Below are 17,739 nucleotides of genomic sequence, written 5' to 3'. Positions count from 1 at the left end.
GAAAATAGGATCGACACACACCACCCCTTTGTCGATTTCAAAGCAGCTTTTGACAGTACGAAAAGGTTTTGCCTTTATGCTAATACGGCTGTGTAAACTCACTTTGAGCAATACCAAAAGCTCCGTCGGGATCGGGATGGACCTCTCCGACCCGTTCTATACCAAACAAGGTTTCAGACAAGGCGACTCCTTATTGTGCGATTTCTTCCATACACACTTGGAGAAAAAATTTCGGGCTGCAAATCTGAATAGAGAGGTAAAATCTTCTATAAGAGTATTCAACTGCTAGCGTACGCTGACAATATTGATATCATTGATCTCAACGCGTGCGCCGTTAGTTCTGCTTTCTCCGCACTGGATATGGAAACGAAGAAGGCAAGAGGGCAAGACGAAGTATCTCCTATCATCAAACAAACAGTCGTCGCACTCGTGACAAGACTCCTCCGTCACTGTTGATAGTCATAAATTCGAAGTCGTAGATCATTGCGTCTATCTTGCAACCAGCATTAACACCAACAACAATGTCAGCCTCGAAATCAAACGCAGAATAACCCTTACAAACAAAGACCAAGTCAATCATCATCCCCGCCCTGCTATAAGGCGCAGAGACATGGACGATGACAATATCTGATGAATCGGCGTTACGAGTTTTCGAGAGAAATATTCTGCAAAAGATTTAAAGCCCCTTACGCATTGGCAATAGCGAATATCTCAGTCGATGGACTACCTATATGAGATATACGACGGTATTAACATAAGTAAGTAGACAGGTAGGTGCGGCCCAGTTGTATTTCGGGCTCAATTAGAACTAGCTATGCCATTTTGGTACACTATTCATAGACCTTTATGTTATTGCTATCACGTTTCATCTTCTCTTTCAAACCATTTTGTGGTTTCGATGAAGCTACTAATGTCCGATATGCTTTTTGTAGACATCCATTCAAGGTTTGGTGCTTGGTGGATTCCAAGTGTTCTGTGTCGGATCTGCGATAGACCTGGGCATTCACAGTGGAAAGTGGAAAATTGTTTTCTTATTCCCTACTAATTCGCAGCCTCGGCAGATGTTGTTTTAGGGCATACCCAGTTTGGACGCATGTTCTCCAAATGGCGAATTCCCTGTTATAGTAACAGTTAGTCTGTAGATATTGTCGTTAGTTCTTTTATTGTCATATGTTGGCCATATCTGTTTAGCTATATTGTATTTTCTTATGTTTGCCTCGGATTCGTTTAGGCAAGCTCCTGCCTTTGCCAACTCGTCTGCTTTTTCGTTACCAAAAATGTTTCTGTGTCCCGGAACCCAGATCAAATCTAGGAGGAGCTTGTCTTCTTGAATGAGTTGTAAACGTTGTTCAGGCGTAAATCTTTCCATGATGAAATGCCAAACAATACTGAACTAAAAAAATAAATGACAATTTGAGACGACTCACGCGAATTTTGTTTTACGGTCCCGTTCAAGCGTTTTTAAAAAGCTAATACCGAATTAATCCTAAAGAATTAAACCAGGTGGTTTGGATGTTGGAATCAGACGAAACTTTCACTTTATTAATTATAATCTTTGGAGTTAATATTGCAATGAATTATTGCTTACAAATCATAAATACTTATTATACTTATTACATATGTTTTGCAAGAAAGTAAATGTTTGCTTATAAATAATATTTACTTAAACGCTGACTAAGGTAATAACCTCATAAATTAATAGTTTATTCAGATTCTCGGATATATTGTAAACAAAGTGATTTTGTTTTGTATCATTTAAGTTGATTTTTGCAATAGCAAAGAAGATGGTATCATATTACAATTTATTGATTTCCGATTGTTATATTTATTTCATTAAGAAATTCAGCAAATTTATCAGTTTTACTGTTTGTTGTTGGGTTATTTACATATATAAACTCCCCCTTTTAGATTAAAATTCTCCTGAATTCTTTTATTTTTATATATTTGTGTTTTTTGATAAGGACAATAGCTACTAACAAAATAATTATGCTTAATATGTTGCAAATATGTGATATATTTGTATGTATGTATTTTCAATTTCAAAATGTTTTCTATATTTGATTTATGTTCTTCTACAATTTCGTCAAAAGTATTTTTTTCGTGAAATTCTGACTGTCTTTATATTTTACGTTTACAATATTTTCCTTTATATCTTCAACAAATTTTGAAAAATAATAGACATTAATTTTAATTGAACAATTATTAAACCTTATTACATAGTTTCCACTTATTAATGGTAGTTCTTGATTATTAATTTATTATTGATTATTAATTTTTAAAGTGTTTACATTTTTAATAAGATTTGTTTTTATATTTAATTGTATTATTTCGAGTTCTTTACATTTTACATGATTACAATTATTTTTTAAAATACAATGTTTGCTTATTTTCATTTGTTCTAATGATTTATTATCTTCAAATATCAATGTTTTATTTTTGTAGGTAAATATTTCGTCTATTTTTGTATCTATTTCCTTTTTTTCTGTTAGGTATGGAATAATAATTTCTGTATATTTTCAAGATTTTTGGGTATTTTTATTCCAAATAGTAGAAATGTATTATTTACAATTACTGTTCGTAGTTGTAGTTTATTATAATCGATATTATATTTTACAATTTCTTCGATAGTTAAAATATTCGGATGTATTATCCCATATTTAGCGTATACAACATTTTCTTGTATATGTTCTATTTTACTTTTTAACAAATGAATTTTTGTGTATTGGTCTAAATATAAAGTTTGTTTGTATTCATCATGAGTTCAAATGCGTCATTCGTTTGTAAAAGATATGTTTGTATATTTCGTCTGTCGTCTTCGTCCATTGTTCCAAAACGCCATTTTGACATACTGCCAATTGCATTAATCAATCCTCTTTTATTTCTAGCTCTATCTTTGCAGGATTTCTTTATTCTCTAATTTCATCAAAATTATATTATCGGTCATAGCATTAATAATATTTTCTAATTGCTGAATGTCAATCATATGTAGTACTATATCGTTATCTTTTGGTATTGCTTGATCTCTAATCTGTAAATCTACGAATCTATTTTGTTCTTTTATTTCTGTCAAAACCATTGTGCCGTCACAATGTTGCGTCACTAAAATTATTACTGTCCACATTATCCACATCTGTAAATTTTAAAGGTCTTTTTATATTAGACGGATGAATATTTTCTAATTTTTCTTTCTTGTATCTAGGTTGTTCCTTATGCCTAACAGCTTTATAATTTTTTATAAATCCTTCTTCTCTCTTTCTCTATTATTTTCTTTTTTCTGATTTAATTTATTTATACTTTTATTCTTTGCTGCTATTAAATTGTTTTTTATTATTCCCAAATCTACTTCATTATGCTGTACCTTATTTGGTGTACATTTTATTGTGGAGTGACATCTTTCATTATAATTTCTAATTGCTTTTTGTATTAGTTGCTTTATTGATAGCCCCTTATTTAGTTTATATAAGATTCTAAAATTCTCCGCTATAGTATTATGGAATCTTTCTACATCCGCATTACCTGTATGACTATTGGGTTTTGTTAGGTGGATTTCAACATCTTCATTATCTAGGAATTCTTTTATTCTTACTGCTTTAATTCAATGTCTGCAATAATTTTTCTGGGTTTCCCTATTTTAGTGACGTGATCTTCTAGCTGCTCGATAATGGTTATGAGGTTTCTATCATTTTTGCTTAGAAAATTTATCTACTTAATAGTATCTATATGTACAATATCATTAATTTTTGAAGGGGTCTCTGAAAGTTTCAATTTTGGTTTAATAGGATTTCTATCGTACTTTACTTCCTGCAATAACTTTGGATAATATATTTTATTCTTTATTTGGTTATATGTTATCTGAATGCCTGAATGAAAGCTTTCCCTAACGTGATATAAAGAAATCTGTTTGACTGCTTCTACTTCTGTCTCAATACCTTGTGCTCTAATTGTACATTTTATAATTGTAATTGGTATTCTCCAAGTTTTAATAACCATATTTGATGTCGAGCTGATATATCTTTTCCTTTGTATTTAAAATGTAAACATTTTATCGGTTGGTGATCAGTAAAAATTTTGAATTTATTTCCATAGAGGTATGGCCAGATTATCGCAATAAATTCTTTATCTGTTGCGGAATAGTTTCTTTCGTGGTTATTCAAAGTTTTTGAAGCGTAACACACAGGGTGTCCTCTTGTGATAATACGGCACCAATCGCATAATTGGATGCATCTGTTGTTAAAGTAAAATGTTTTTCGAAATCTGGATAACGCAATATTGGATGAGTACTTATTAGTATGCTTCAATATATGTTGGATCTTTAAGATTAATTTTAGCTCCTTTTTTCAAATACTTGGTTATAGGTAGGGCTATTCTAGCGTAGTCTTTTACGAATTTACGATAGTAACCGGTGATTCCTAAAAAACTTTTAACTTGTCTTTCTGTTTTTGGAATTTGTAAATTTTCTATAACTTTAATTTTTATACTCTCGCAACAATCTTGCTAACGAGAGTATTATAGTTTTGTTCACATAACGGTTGTTTGTAAGTCCTAAAACTAAAAGAGTCAGATATAGGGTTATATATACCAAAGTGATCAGGGCGACGAGTAGAGTCGAAATCCGGATGTCTGTCTGTCCGTCCGTCCGTCTGTCCGTCCGTCCGAGATATCATGATGAAAACTTGGTACACGTATTCCTTGGCTCCATAAGAAGGTTAATTTGGGCCAAATCGATAGCCCACAAAATAACCGAAAACCTATAAAGTGTCATTAAGCCATAAATAAAGATATTCAAGTGAAATTTGGCACAAAGGATCGCATTAGGGAGGGGCATATTTGGACCTAATTGTTTTGGAAAAGTGGGCGTGGCCCCGCCCCCTACTAAGTTTTTTGTACATATCTCGGAAACTACTATAGCTATGTCAACCAAACTCTACAGAGCCGTTTTCTTCAGGCATTTCCATATACAGTTCAAAAATGGAAGAAATCGGATAGTAACCACGCCCACCTCCCATACAAAGGTAATGTTGAAAATCACTAAAAGTGCGTTAACCGACTAACAAAAAACGCCAGAAACACTAAATTTTACGGAAGAACTGGCAGAAGGTTGAAAGTTAAAAGTTGAAAATGGGCGTGGCGTCGCCCACTTATAGACCGAAAAACCATATCTTAGGAACTACTAGACCGTTTTCAATGAAATTCGGTATATAATGTTTTCTTAACACCCTGATGACATGTACGAAATCGGTTCACAACCACGGCTTCTTTCAATATAAAGCTATTTTGAATTCCATCTGATGCCTTCTCTGTATAATACGAGTATAAACATTAGGAACCAATGATGATAGCGGAATAAAACTTTACAAAAATACGGTATTTGAAAAATATTTAAATGACGAATAATGAAATCTCGATTATCACTTTACCATGCGAGAGTATAAAATGTTCGGTGACACCCGAACTTAGCCCTTCCTTTCTTGTTTTATTAGGATTTGGCTTCATGCCTTCCTGCGTTAAAATGTGTCCTAAGAACTCTGTTTCTTTCTTCAAAAAATTGCATTTATAATTTGAATTTTAAGATTTCTACTTTCAAGAACTTCAAAAATTTCGCCTATCGCCTTAATATATTCATTCAATGATGTGCTAAATATTAGAATGTCGTCTAAATACACTACACATGTTTTATTTATATAGTCACTAAGCATTTCATTCATTACCCGCTGAAATGTGGCTGGGGCATTTTTCAGTCCAAAAGGCATTCTTACGAATTCATAAAGTTCATGTGGTTTACAAAAGCTTTTTTTCACGATCTTCCTCTTTTACGCTTTCGCTAAATCCAAAGTAGTAAAATATTGTGCTCTCCTTAATTTGTCTAGTATAGAATCAATATTTGGAAGGGGGTATTTGTCATCTATTGTAGCCTCATTCAATTTTCTATAGTCTATTATAATTCTGTATTTCTTTTCACCTCAATTATCAATTTTTTGCGACACTACTATTAATGGGCTCGAATATCTTGAGTGACTTTTTTGGATTATTCCCTGCTCTTCCATTTCCTTAATTTGTTTTCTTACTTCGGTTTCATGCTGAGGTGGATACCTATACAATTTTTAATTAATCTGCTGCTGCGTTGTAGTTTTCATTTCATGTTGGATTTCCGTTGTGTTAGTCAATTTATCGCCGTCTTTAAATAATAATTTATTATATCTTTTGAGCAATTTAATTATTTCTTTATTTTCTTCCTCATTTAAATGCTCTAGGTTTAATCTCTCGAATTTTAACTCTTCAGTTTCAAGATTACAAATTTGATTTAAGTCATTTAGTTTATTTAAAATCGAACTTTCTTCTCGGATTAGAACTATTCTCCCTTTTTCTATATCTATATAAGTATTGAGAAAAGTAAGCATATTCATGTCTATTACAAAGTCATACTTACGTCCTCTTAATGATGTAACTTTCCATCTTGTTATCGCGTTACTAGGTAAGTTGAACTCTTCTGGTGCTAATGTATGCCCCTCATAATTTATTTTATCCTCTTTTGTTATTGTGCTAAACGTTAATGAATTTTTCAATTTAATTTTTGGTAAATCGTTAATCTCGCTATTGATCAGGCTTAAACTAGCTCCTGTATCAATTATTGCAATATAATTCTTTTTATTCATTTTAATTTTTATTTTTTTAGGTAATGATTCCGAGGCTGGTTCATAAAAAAAATGCTATTATTAACTTCTTCTCTGGTAATATCACTTCGTGAGGATTCTACCTGGCCTTGTCTACTCGGGTATAAGCGATCTTGGCTATGTTGCGAATTAGGGTCTCCTGCCAATTGTGGGCTCATTGAACTATATTGAATATTATCTATATCCATCGGTTCGACTTGGTTTTGTTTAAATTGATTATTACGACCATACTTTTGCCTATATTGATTGGATTGATTTTGATTAAAATTTCGTCTAGGGTTTCCTACCATTTATGGTCTTTGAAAATTACCTGAATTTGGTTTGTAATTATTATTATATCTTTGTCCTTGATCAGGATGCCTATTATTATATTTTTCCGTCGAGCTATCTCCTTTTACTTTAAATTTCATATATTCCGGCCTAATATTGCTATCTTCAATTCTTCTACTAGCCATTATTCTTATTATGTCATTAAGATTTCCTTCTTTATAAATTGTATCTAACAGGACTCCTTGAGTCATCTCTTTTATGGTATTGACCAGTAAGCTGTCTATGTTGCTCAAGTCAATGTAACTGTATCGTGTCACTTCTTTCTGTAGCTCTATGTTGCTCGTTGTGGATAGCTGGTACTCTAAGCTGCTGAAGAAAGAGTTTATCGTAATATCACCCGTCCCCGTAAATATCGGCAGGTCGTTAACTGTTTTTATAAGTGCATGCGTGCTGCCGTAACTGCCTTCGGTCCGGTTTCTTAGTTCGAGGTTTGCTTGCTGCATTTGCTCCAACTTTTGCTGTCTGCGGGCAAGTTCCTCTACTAGATTGACCGCTGCCATCTGAGTCTGTTCGGTCTCCATTTGTCTCCTGTTATCGAAGGCTCGGTGCCTTGATTCTTTTAATTTTGCTTTTTATGGGTTCGGTTACCTCCCCTTTTTTAATTTAAGTTTTTGGTGAATTCACGCTCTTTTTGTTTTGGGACGTATTCACTGCAAAACTTCACAAATTTTTTTTTTTTTTTAATATTTTAATTTTGTTCCGGTGTTTGTTTTCACTTCTGAACTTTTCTTTTATATTTCGCTTCACTATTAATGTCCACTGCACCTTCGGCGGTGTAAATTTTTGTGTTTATCCGGGTTGTTTTATAATTATTTATATTATGGAGGGTCTGGTCAACTCCTGAGTTGGCTACACTTTTAATGGATCCTACCGACTGCGCCAATTTTGTATTACGGTCGCGTTCAAGTGTTTTTAAAAAGCTAATACCGAATTAACCCCAAAGAATTAAACCAGGTGGTTTGGATATTGCAATCAGACGAAACTTTCACTTTATTAAATATAATCTTTGGAGTTAATATTGCAATGAATTATTGCTTACAAATCATAAATACTTATTATACTTATTACATATGTTTTGCAAGAAAGTAAGTGTTTGCTTATAAATCATATTTACTTAAACGCTGACTAAGGTTATAACCTCATAACTAATAGTTTATTCAGATTCTCGGATATATTGTAAACAAAGTGATTTTGTTTTGTATCATTTAAGTTGATTTTTGCAATAGCAAAGAAGATGGTGTCATATTACAATTTTTTTGATTTCCGGTTGTTCTATTTATTTCATTAAGAAATTCAGCAAATTTATCAGTTTTACTGTTTGTTATTGGGTTATTTATATATGTAACTTGCGTAATTTGTCAAAAACAGGCTATTGGAAAAAGTACCTTTATTCGGATCATCTGTTAAAAATCTCGTGGGTAAGAAATGTATGACTTAGGCCTGGCTGAGCGGCACCCGTTAACAGTTAGCCATTTCAATAAAATCTTATTTACAGTATTTAAAGCGAATTTACGTTTATTACGTAACGACAAACTGTCACTCTATAGCGTAATGACCGGCGTATATGAACTGGAAAAGCGTAAAATCTTATTGCTTTTAAAGCCTGCACTTTCGAAGGCTAAAAGCTATTTATACTTCAAGGCGCACACATACGTATGTATGAATAGTATTGACTAGGTATATGAGACCTTGCAACGGCTGCAATTGACGCGGATATTTGTGCAACAGCACCAACGGTAATTGCTGCCCCCAGCTCTGGTAATGAGTTGCATTGTCGTGTTCGCAAATTTGAGTATGTTGCTTCAATTCGCAAATTTCCATTAATATAAGTATGCAACAACTGCTACTCTCATATGTAAGTAGAAGCCAGGCATCAAAATGTTTTTGCAATAACAAAGAAATTTGAAAATGATTTTTTGCTTCCGTCATTGCACTTGTTTCAATCAATGAATTTAAATTTTTGTTTGTTTCATTTGTTGTAAGGTATCAGCTCGGCGATATGTTTTTATTTCATATGGCTTCAAGCATTTTGCCGCTTCGCCACCTTGTGGCATACTTTAACAGTGGCAATTAGACACATTATAATCCCCTTCCAACCGTTTGGGGAACAAATCAGCCACATCATCATCGTCATTCACCTTATTGCCACAGCCGCTGCAGTGAAATTGAAACCGATTGGCAACATATGGCGCCAACTTGCCACACGCCAAACCCCATACCCCTTATGCCACCCCCTTCTGCCGTAGATCTACCAATAAGCACTCAAAACTAAATACAATTTTCTCAGTGCAAGCGAGCGGTGCGAAAAGGTGGCAGGCAATATGGCACATTACCATGACCTAGACGCTGCCAAAGCGAAATACAACGATGCAAAGTCACTAAAAGATTAAGAAGTACTTAACCCATTCGAAAGATGCTCTCAACACTTAAATACAATCTAATGTGTGTACATAATGCATGCATGGCTTGGTATGTATGTACATGAATTTCTTAATAGTCAATGCCCCTGTAGAAAAAACTCGAAAAATATTCTCATTGACATATTAAATTAATTGAAATCCATTAGTAAAGAAGAGAAAATATTAAGTTTGGTATTAATGTTCATCACTTTAAATATTTGTCATTCCTTGTGACGAAAACTAAAATTCTAAATGATGAATTTCAGCACTTGTATATCGATATTGCGCATATCCCAAACCTCTTGAGACGATTTGTTTCGATTTATGTAAGTTTGCAGACAAGGCCGAGGCATAAAATCCAAGATTCAACGTTACTCGTGCCCAAACTCAACAGTCCTGAGGAAAGTGGAAGCCAGATAATTTTATATCGCAATTAAATAATAATCGTTTAGAACCTCCCCAACTAGGCTAAGTTAAATTTTGCTAACAACAATTGAACCTTCAAACGAATTATTGACGGTATAAAGAGCTTAAAGGATTAATAAAGGGTCATAAGTCCCTAACAAAAAAATGTTCAGTAGTATGAAATTTAAGCGCAAAGATAATAATCTACAAATTGGGATCACTAATCATCTTTACAGATACCGAATATAAGTGCCTGATTGAATATGCAGGAATTTATACCGAAAATATCGGTCAATTTGTCAGATATCTTAATGAAATCAAATGGGTATCTCTTTCTAATAATATTCTGTGGTATTTAAAATGGTTAAAATCGTTTAATACTTCATCTAGTATACCTTACTTATCCGGATTTACTTGAAGTTAGTAATGAGTAAGTAGGAATTTTCTATAGGGTTAATATACATATGTAGGCTGGACGTATAAACACATGCATACATATGTATGTACTTGCAAGAATTTCCGGCCGCGCATGGTTAAAGTAAACAAATTTTACTTCTCAATGGCGTGGAGTAAATGAAGACCACAACTACGAATGTAGGACAACGCAACATAACACAATGGTAGGGTGAAAGAGAAACTGAAACGATTTAATTTGTGCGTAAATTCTTAATCTTACACGGCCTTACGCCCCATCGCCCATCCGTGCTTGATATGCGCTTCATGTGAAATTTATATTTGGTGATAGCTGACTGAGTTGGCGTGTGGCGTGTGGCATGCCACAACAAGACAATCGCCGTTGAAAGGCTTCAGGATGGAACGTGCACGCGGTTTTGTTTTCATCCGCCAACAATCTGTTCACAACTCCCCCGTTCCACACGGCGTACCCTTTTCCTAAGCCAGATAGGTAGCAATAAGTGCAGGCTACATACGTACAAACATACATGCACATGGGGCGTAAGAAGCATACACGCTCCAGCTTCCTCCTTTCCCCATACCTCACTTAATTACGCTCATTAATTTTGATGTTGCTTGTTGTTATTTTTAAAGCGATACACTTGCAACTGGTTGTTGTTGCTGCTAGCAATTTTGCCGCTGTTGCTGTGAAACATCAGTGTTGGCAAAAATGCTGCCATTGCGTGCAATACAAACAAACATACGTTTTATTTTTGCTTCGCATTGTTGCCACTATTGGTGAGGGGAGCTCTTTACGACCCCCTTCTCTCGCATCAACTTTGTCACTGCGCGCATTTTCCAATTAGTCACATTCCTGTTTACAATATGATTTTCATGGCAGCAATTTGGTGTTGTTGCCTCCATCTGTTGCCAACATTCACCGGCTGTTTACAGTTCTGTTTGGACGACGTAGTGTAAATTTTGTTGTTGTTTATGCATTTTTGTTGTTTTTGCAGAGTGTTTGTGTTCCCAATATCTTTTATAAAAGCATTTATCGCCGTGTAGAATGTAAACATTTAATTTATACCCTTCGTAACTTTCGCCCATGGTTCTTAACCAATCCAATGTCGCATAACTCTAACATTTTTATTACTCATCTGCCGTAATCAGATAATTAATTTGGAGTATTCATGCTCATTTGCCTTTAAAATTATTTCTAAGCTTGGAACCCTAAATGTTGTGCGAAGATGTTACCAAAGTAATTTAAGGACAGGTCAAGAAATCACTTAGAGAAATCCTTAGTTCGAACTTACCAATATACATACATATATAAATGGGACAAATTTTTATACATAGATAATAACCCTAAAATTTATACTTTCTTTAAACTGTAATTGATATAAGAGAAAAATAGTTTAGTGCAAATTCATAACATGAAGCAAGTCTGTTGTATAATACCAAAGTTGAGCGCGCTCAAAAGCAATTTTATTTTTTCAAAAGAAATAAATATGAAATCCAATTATAATAATCTTCTTCCTTAACTAGTTTCCAGTGTCTTATAAACCTTCCTACACTAATTAGTGGTAGAGGACAAATTTTTATGGTAAAACTACTATCAGGATATATTAAAAATTGAAGCCCTTAAGTTAAATTTAACGTTTGGTTAATGACATTATGGTAATGCTTCTAACGAGTGATCCAAGTAGTGGTACTTTTCTGAATAGCCTTTCTTTGACAGATTACGTGTGAGTCGTGTCAAGCTGTCATGTTATTTTTGTTACATATTGTTTGGCATTTCTCATGGAAAGTCTTACTCCTGAACAATGTTTACATGGTGTTAAACTTTATAACGAAAATTTATATACTGTAAAGACGTAACTTATGGTCAACATAATCGGCCAATTGAGCATTCTGTTCGCAACACTATCACTCATCTTGAGATTCAGCATTCATTATTGGATAATATTCGAACGAATTGACCACTTCAGCACACAGTGAATAAAATATAGCCCTAGCTGAGAATGTACATGAAGACCGTGGAGAGTCGATTCGACTGACATATGGAACGACTTGGCGCATTTTACGTCAAGATCTGAAATTGAAAGCATACAAAATACAGCTCGTGCAAGAACTGCAGCCGCTCGACCTTCCCAAGCGACATCGCTTCGCTCTATGGTGTCTTGGAAAGTTACAAGAAGATCAAACATTTTCGAGCCAAATTTTGTTCAGCGATGGGTATGTAAACAATCAAAATTGCCGCATTTGGGACGAAAAGCAACCTGAGGCTGCTATTTCATAGTGATATCGGCGATATTTGGTTTCAACAAGACGGCGCGACTTCCGGCATACATATGTATAGCAACAATCAATGGATTCGTTGGGAGACACTTCAGTGAGCAGATAATTTCACGTTTTGGGCCGGTCGATTGACCACCAAGATTGTGAGACATGATACCGAACGAATGTTCTTTCGAATGATAATAAACATTTTCCATTAAATTTGAAGTTTCTGTGTTTTTTTTTTTAAAAAAGACGGGAACCTCGAAATGGATCACCCTTTAGTATTAAAAACTTATAAAAAAAATGTAAAATTTTTCGAAAGTGGTCCGACAAGTATTAGCCTCACAGGAAATTAGGATATAAGGGTTACTGTCGATCAGCCGAATCGGATTGTGGAAGTCGGTGTGTCAGCGAATTTTAGAAAAATTTAATAACAACAATATCAGTAGAAATCAAAGAGTGCTTGGATGATGGATACGATAAATCTTCTTCTTCGATAACTAGCGTGAAAATTATATTGGACGGGTTTCAAAAGGATCGTTAGTCGTTTTTTGATGAGTCACTATCACGGTCAGTAATTTGACAAAAGTCCACGATCTCATATTGAAGCAGTAGGGATTGAAGGTGCAATATTACGTGAAAATTGACCATCAGAAACCTATCCACGCGATATATGTCGCGGTTTTTTAGTTGGGCAGCAAATGCAACATGAAACCACCACTTCATAACAATGCTCGACCCTGTTGAAGCTTCGAAGGAGTTTAGTGAACGTCGACGAAATATAGATCTAATGATATCCACCGGAGACCCAGGGAACAGACGAACTACTGGACTTCAGCCGAACATGTCTTTTCGTGTGAATTCTGTTTGTTTCCAAAAAAAGTCTCTCGCTGGCTTGGATAATCGCTGTGTCAAACATACCGATCTAATCTCCAATCGTATGTGCCTATTTTTAATTACTTATCGAACTACCCTCAGACAAACAGATTAAAACCCTGAACGCAGAAAACGTGTCTTGAATAAAGTATCAGAATTAAAACACTTTATGAACACTTGTGTCAATAAGATCAGTTTAGAATTTTTTTCTCTTATAATAATATTTAAATTTTACTGAGGAATAACATTTTATATTTCGATCCTACTTGTTTCATCTCTACGAATATAGACAAATTTAAATATTTTGTTTTCATTTTCTTTTCTCTGTTTCGTCAAAATAAAAGTATAAATATCATAATTGTTTCTACTCTTATTTCATTTTAGACTTCACTTGACATGATGAAATTGAGAATCGCCACGTATGTCTAAGAGTTCTATAAGCGCAATCCGATTTCCCTAAAAAATGTTAAAAAAGAAAAGTCTCAACGATGAAGAAATTAACAATCAAAATTCAAGAAACAGGAGGAAAACGTCATTAAGTTTACCGTATGAACCAGTGGCAAAATGGGAAGGAAAGATATATAAACTCGTGGACGGTACAAACTTCGATCAATATATGGCGGCTCTCGGTGTTGGTCCTGTTTTGCGCAAAATTGGAAACTCTGTACGACCGGTTATAGCATTACGTAAGAATGGCATATATTACTCACTCATAACGGCTTCTGACTTTACCACGACCATACAACGCTTTGAACTGTGTGTACCCTTCGATGAGTTCACTTTGGACGGACGTCAAATGCGGACCACCTTCTCGCTGTACAACAACGTATTGATTCAGCATCAAATGGGCAATATTCCCTCAACTATAGTACGGGAGTTCCACGAGGACAAAATGATCGCCAAATATATGGTGAAAGATGTTGAGGCTGTGCGTGTGTTCCAAGCAGCAGATGAGGAAATGTGTAGACTGATTTGGGAGGCCAATGTCGCTAAAAGATATCAAATATAGATAGGTATATTAAATAGACTGCGTGTTCATGGAGTGTAGGAAGTCGCAGATACTGAAGACCATCAAATCCCATTTTATAAATATTTTGAAAATGCACAAACGACAACAATATTAATGTTCATCGATGTTTTGTGTGAATGTGTTTTAGCAAGCATTGGTATATGGTCCAGTTATATTTCTATAACCACTAAAATTGATTACAGATCAACAAATCAAAATGTTAGCCATTAAATATAAAATGACGATTTTCGACTCAAATCAAAATTTTCGAGATCGAGTTTAGCTGTTATGACTTGTGGTTACAGATTTATCGCAGAGTAATGCATGCACACATGTTTCACATTGCAATTTACCGTAAGTTATTGTCAACATTGTAATGCATTAGTAGTAATAGTTTTGGCACTTCCAAATTCATGTAAATAAATTCATACATCACTATGTTAATAAAGTTTTGTCCAATCTACACAGTTTTATTCGTACCGATTGTTCAGTGTTTAAAGGTCTTTCGTTAGCAATCGAACAAACATTTAATTATATCTCAGAAGAACGATGATCCTTATATTCGGTCTACCACGAACAAAAATTTGTAAGACTTTGTTCACAGTTTTTGAATTCTTAATTTGTTCTTCAAAATCTATGTCGTCCCCTCTAAGTTATCCCCTTGGCCATAATACACTTTGGCCAACGCTTTTTCCAATTCTCGAAACAGTTTTTAAAGTCAATTTCTGCAATACCCTTCAATAAATGTCGCGATTCATATTTAATAGATTCAATTGACTCGAAATGGCTTCCCCGAAGCGGTCGTTTAAGTTTGCTGAATAGCCAGCAGTAACACGGAGCCATATTGATTGAAAATTGGGCGAAAAAATTACGAGGAATAAAGGCAGTATGCGATGGCGCATTATCGTAGAGCAAAAACCAATAGTTGTCGGCCAATAATTTTACAATTGGTCCGCAACTTGGGCAAGAAGAGACCAGTATCGCTTGAAGTTAGCCCTTCATTACATTATAAAGGAAGTATTCTTCTGTCGAAACTTGTTACTTATTTATTTTATATAGTGTTCATATATATATTGTCAGCTCTTCATCACTTTTCAGGCACTTTGCTTACAGAAGTATAACAAGGGTTTTACAAGTTTATTTGTAAGTTAAATAAGTATTGGAGTGTTGTAAATTTTAACTGAAAAAATAATTAATTCCCTCTGGGCAACACTTTCCGAGCGGTCAAACCGCAAAGCATGATTTCAACAACCCACCACCGTATAGCATAGTAATCTCTAGAGGCCTCAACAACCAAGTAATCATTTGCATTTGCAGTGATCGAGTCAGAAGTGAAAAACTGCAAAACAAAAACGAATCTTTTGGCCAGAGCACAAATACCAAAGTTCAATTCCTTTTGAAGCGCTGTGATAACGGCAACAACGGCGACAACGGCGACAACACCGTCTACACAGCACTCATTGTCCACGGTAGGTATTGTATGAAAATTATGTAAGTTCAGTGAGCTCTCAAGTACAAGTTGTCTCACCAAACTTTAGTGTTGCAAGTTATGTACCGTGGACACTTTGGGCGGACAGTGCGAGCACAAAGCCAAATGCAAAGCTCTCTACCCGCGAAAAAAAAACAAAGAAAAATGACTGTTCGATTAGTATTGGCTATTCATATGCAAAAATGTAAGTTATTCGCCTCATACAAACATACAAACATCTGTGTGGCTTTTTATGCGAACGGACTTCCTAGAATTGTAACTGAACGCATTTTCTCCATATTTTTTACAGCCCGATTTCGATCGATGCTGAGGACAGCCGCCGCTTCGCATGATCAAATACAGGTGTTTGATAATAATTTTGCAAGAACTGGAAACGCAGCAACCGCTCGTGGCGGACCACACTTGCGCAGCAGCGGCGACAGCAGACACAACAACAACACAACGTTTGAGTGTGATTCTTCACTTCCCAAACGCTGCTCCACTTTGTGCACGCACTCCGCTGGCATTTTCAATTGCTTATGGTTCATATAGTCTCATGTGTTTAACACTCTGTTACCCCCCTGTTAAGCATCTGTTGAGGCATTTTGCGCGCAACCGTTCGCCAGATTTACTTTGCGATTCCGCAAACACAATAAAGACGACCGTATTTGCATATCGCCAATTGTGTATGCAAATAACATTTGCGATGCCGAAGCTGAAAGAAACTGAAAATGCAGTTTACACGATAATTCCAGTGGACATCGGAGATTGCCATTGACCAACGTTGACACCGCCAAGCTCCAGCAGGCGAAGGCACTAGCGCTTTGGCGGCACGATCCTACCATATTTGTGTTTTTATTCCTATTCGTTTTCCAAAATAATATAAAGGAACCTAAATTGTATGTGTATTTGAGGCTTAGTGTTGCAGATTATTGCTGTTTTCGATCCGTCAATGAAGATATGAAAAAGAGCTTAGCGAAAATTCTGCGTCCAACATGTGGAAACTCTCATATAAAAGTGGTCAATTGCAGAGTTTAAATTCGCAAGATACTGAATACGAATACGTATAACCGAAAAAATCGGTCAGTTTGCTTAGGAGATGTACATTTCTAATGCCAAATCCTTTAATGATAAAGTAGCCCAAGGCAGGTCGTTCCTCATCATATAAGGGCTAAGCGAAGATATGAACCGTTTTCTTTCATTTTGAAATATAATTTCTACTGTGTATAGCGGACAATAAAATGGAACACAGTTGTAGTGACTTTAAATCAATTTAGTTTTAACAAAACAAGTAAGTATTTATTATAGTAAGTGCATTATTGAGCTACAATAAACGCTACACGCCGCTGCAAATAAAATTAAAAGTGGAAAAAGTCCAAAATTTACTAAATTTAATAAAATCACACACAAGAAGACTATTGTCAAGGATGATCGCCGTATTAAGTGTATAAGTATTCAAAACATATTCAAAACATTCAAAGACACCAGAAACGAAATTCAAGAAATAAATGGGATTGAAACCAGTACGCGAACTGTATGACAGCGCCTCCAAGAAGGCGGACTACCAGCCATACAAGCCAAAAACACACTGGATGGTAAAATGTCACAAAAACGCTTCCAATGGGCTAACTTGTTCCAGATTTTGGAATGAAGAAAAGTCATATTTTCAGATGAATCCAAAATTAACCTTTTGAGGGAAAGGGGAAAGTCGGATGATCTGAGAGTGTTTTTCCTATCCTCTAAAAGGAAAACCTAATCCCTTCAATTGAAGAGCACAATTCCTAAAGAGACAACGTAAATTTTCAGAATGATCCTGCACCATGCCATCGAGCCAAATCGGTATGTTATATTTTTTTATTACGTAACCGAAACGATATGGTTAATTCACATTTTTAATTAAAAAAAAAT

At 35.0% G+C, this 17,739-nt stretch overlaps 1 protein-coding gene across 3 annotated transcripts in view; it reads left to right on the top strand.

The window, feature by feature from the left end:
* LOC126762374 (probable fatty acid-binding protein) overlaps window positions 1-14,826 on the top strand; it is a 28,600-nt gene extending 13,774 nt beyond the window's left edge. For all 3 annotated transcript variants that reach the window (XM_050479098.1, XM_050479099.1, XM_050479100.1), the window contains one exon: window positions 13,739-14,826. In XM_050479098.1, the coding sequence (XP_050335055.1) occupies window positions 13,818-14,363 (546 nt within the window). In that variant the 5' untranslated portion in view covers window positions 13,739-13,817 and the 3' untranslated portion in view covers window positions 14,364-14,826. The remainder of the gene's footprint in view (window positions 1-13,738) is intronic.
* The last annotated feature ends 2,913 nt before the right edge of the window (window positions 14,827-17,739 follow it).

Source organism: Bactrocera neohumeralis, chromosome 6 (genome assembly GCF_024586455.1).
Source record: "Bactrocera neohumeralis isolate Rockhampton chromosome 6, APGP_CSIRO_Bneo_wtdbg2-racon-allhic-juicebox.fasta_v2, whole genome shotgun sequence".
In the NCBI taxonomy this organism is placed as follows: Eukaryota; Metazoa; Arthropoda; class Insecta; order Diptera; family Tephritidae; genus Bactrocera; species Bactrocera neohumeralis.
Note: the sequence above shows the minus strand (reverse complement) of the source record. Positions and strands in the feature narration are given on the sequence as shown.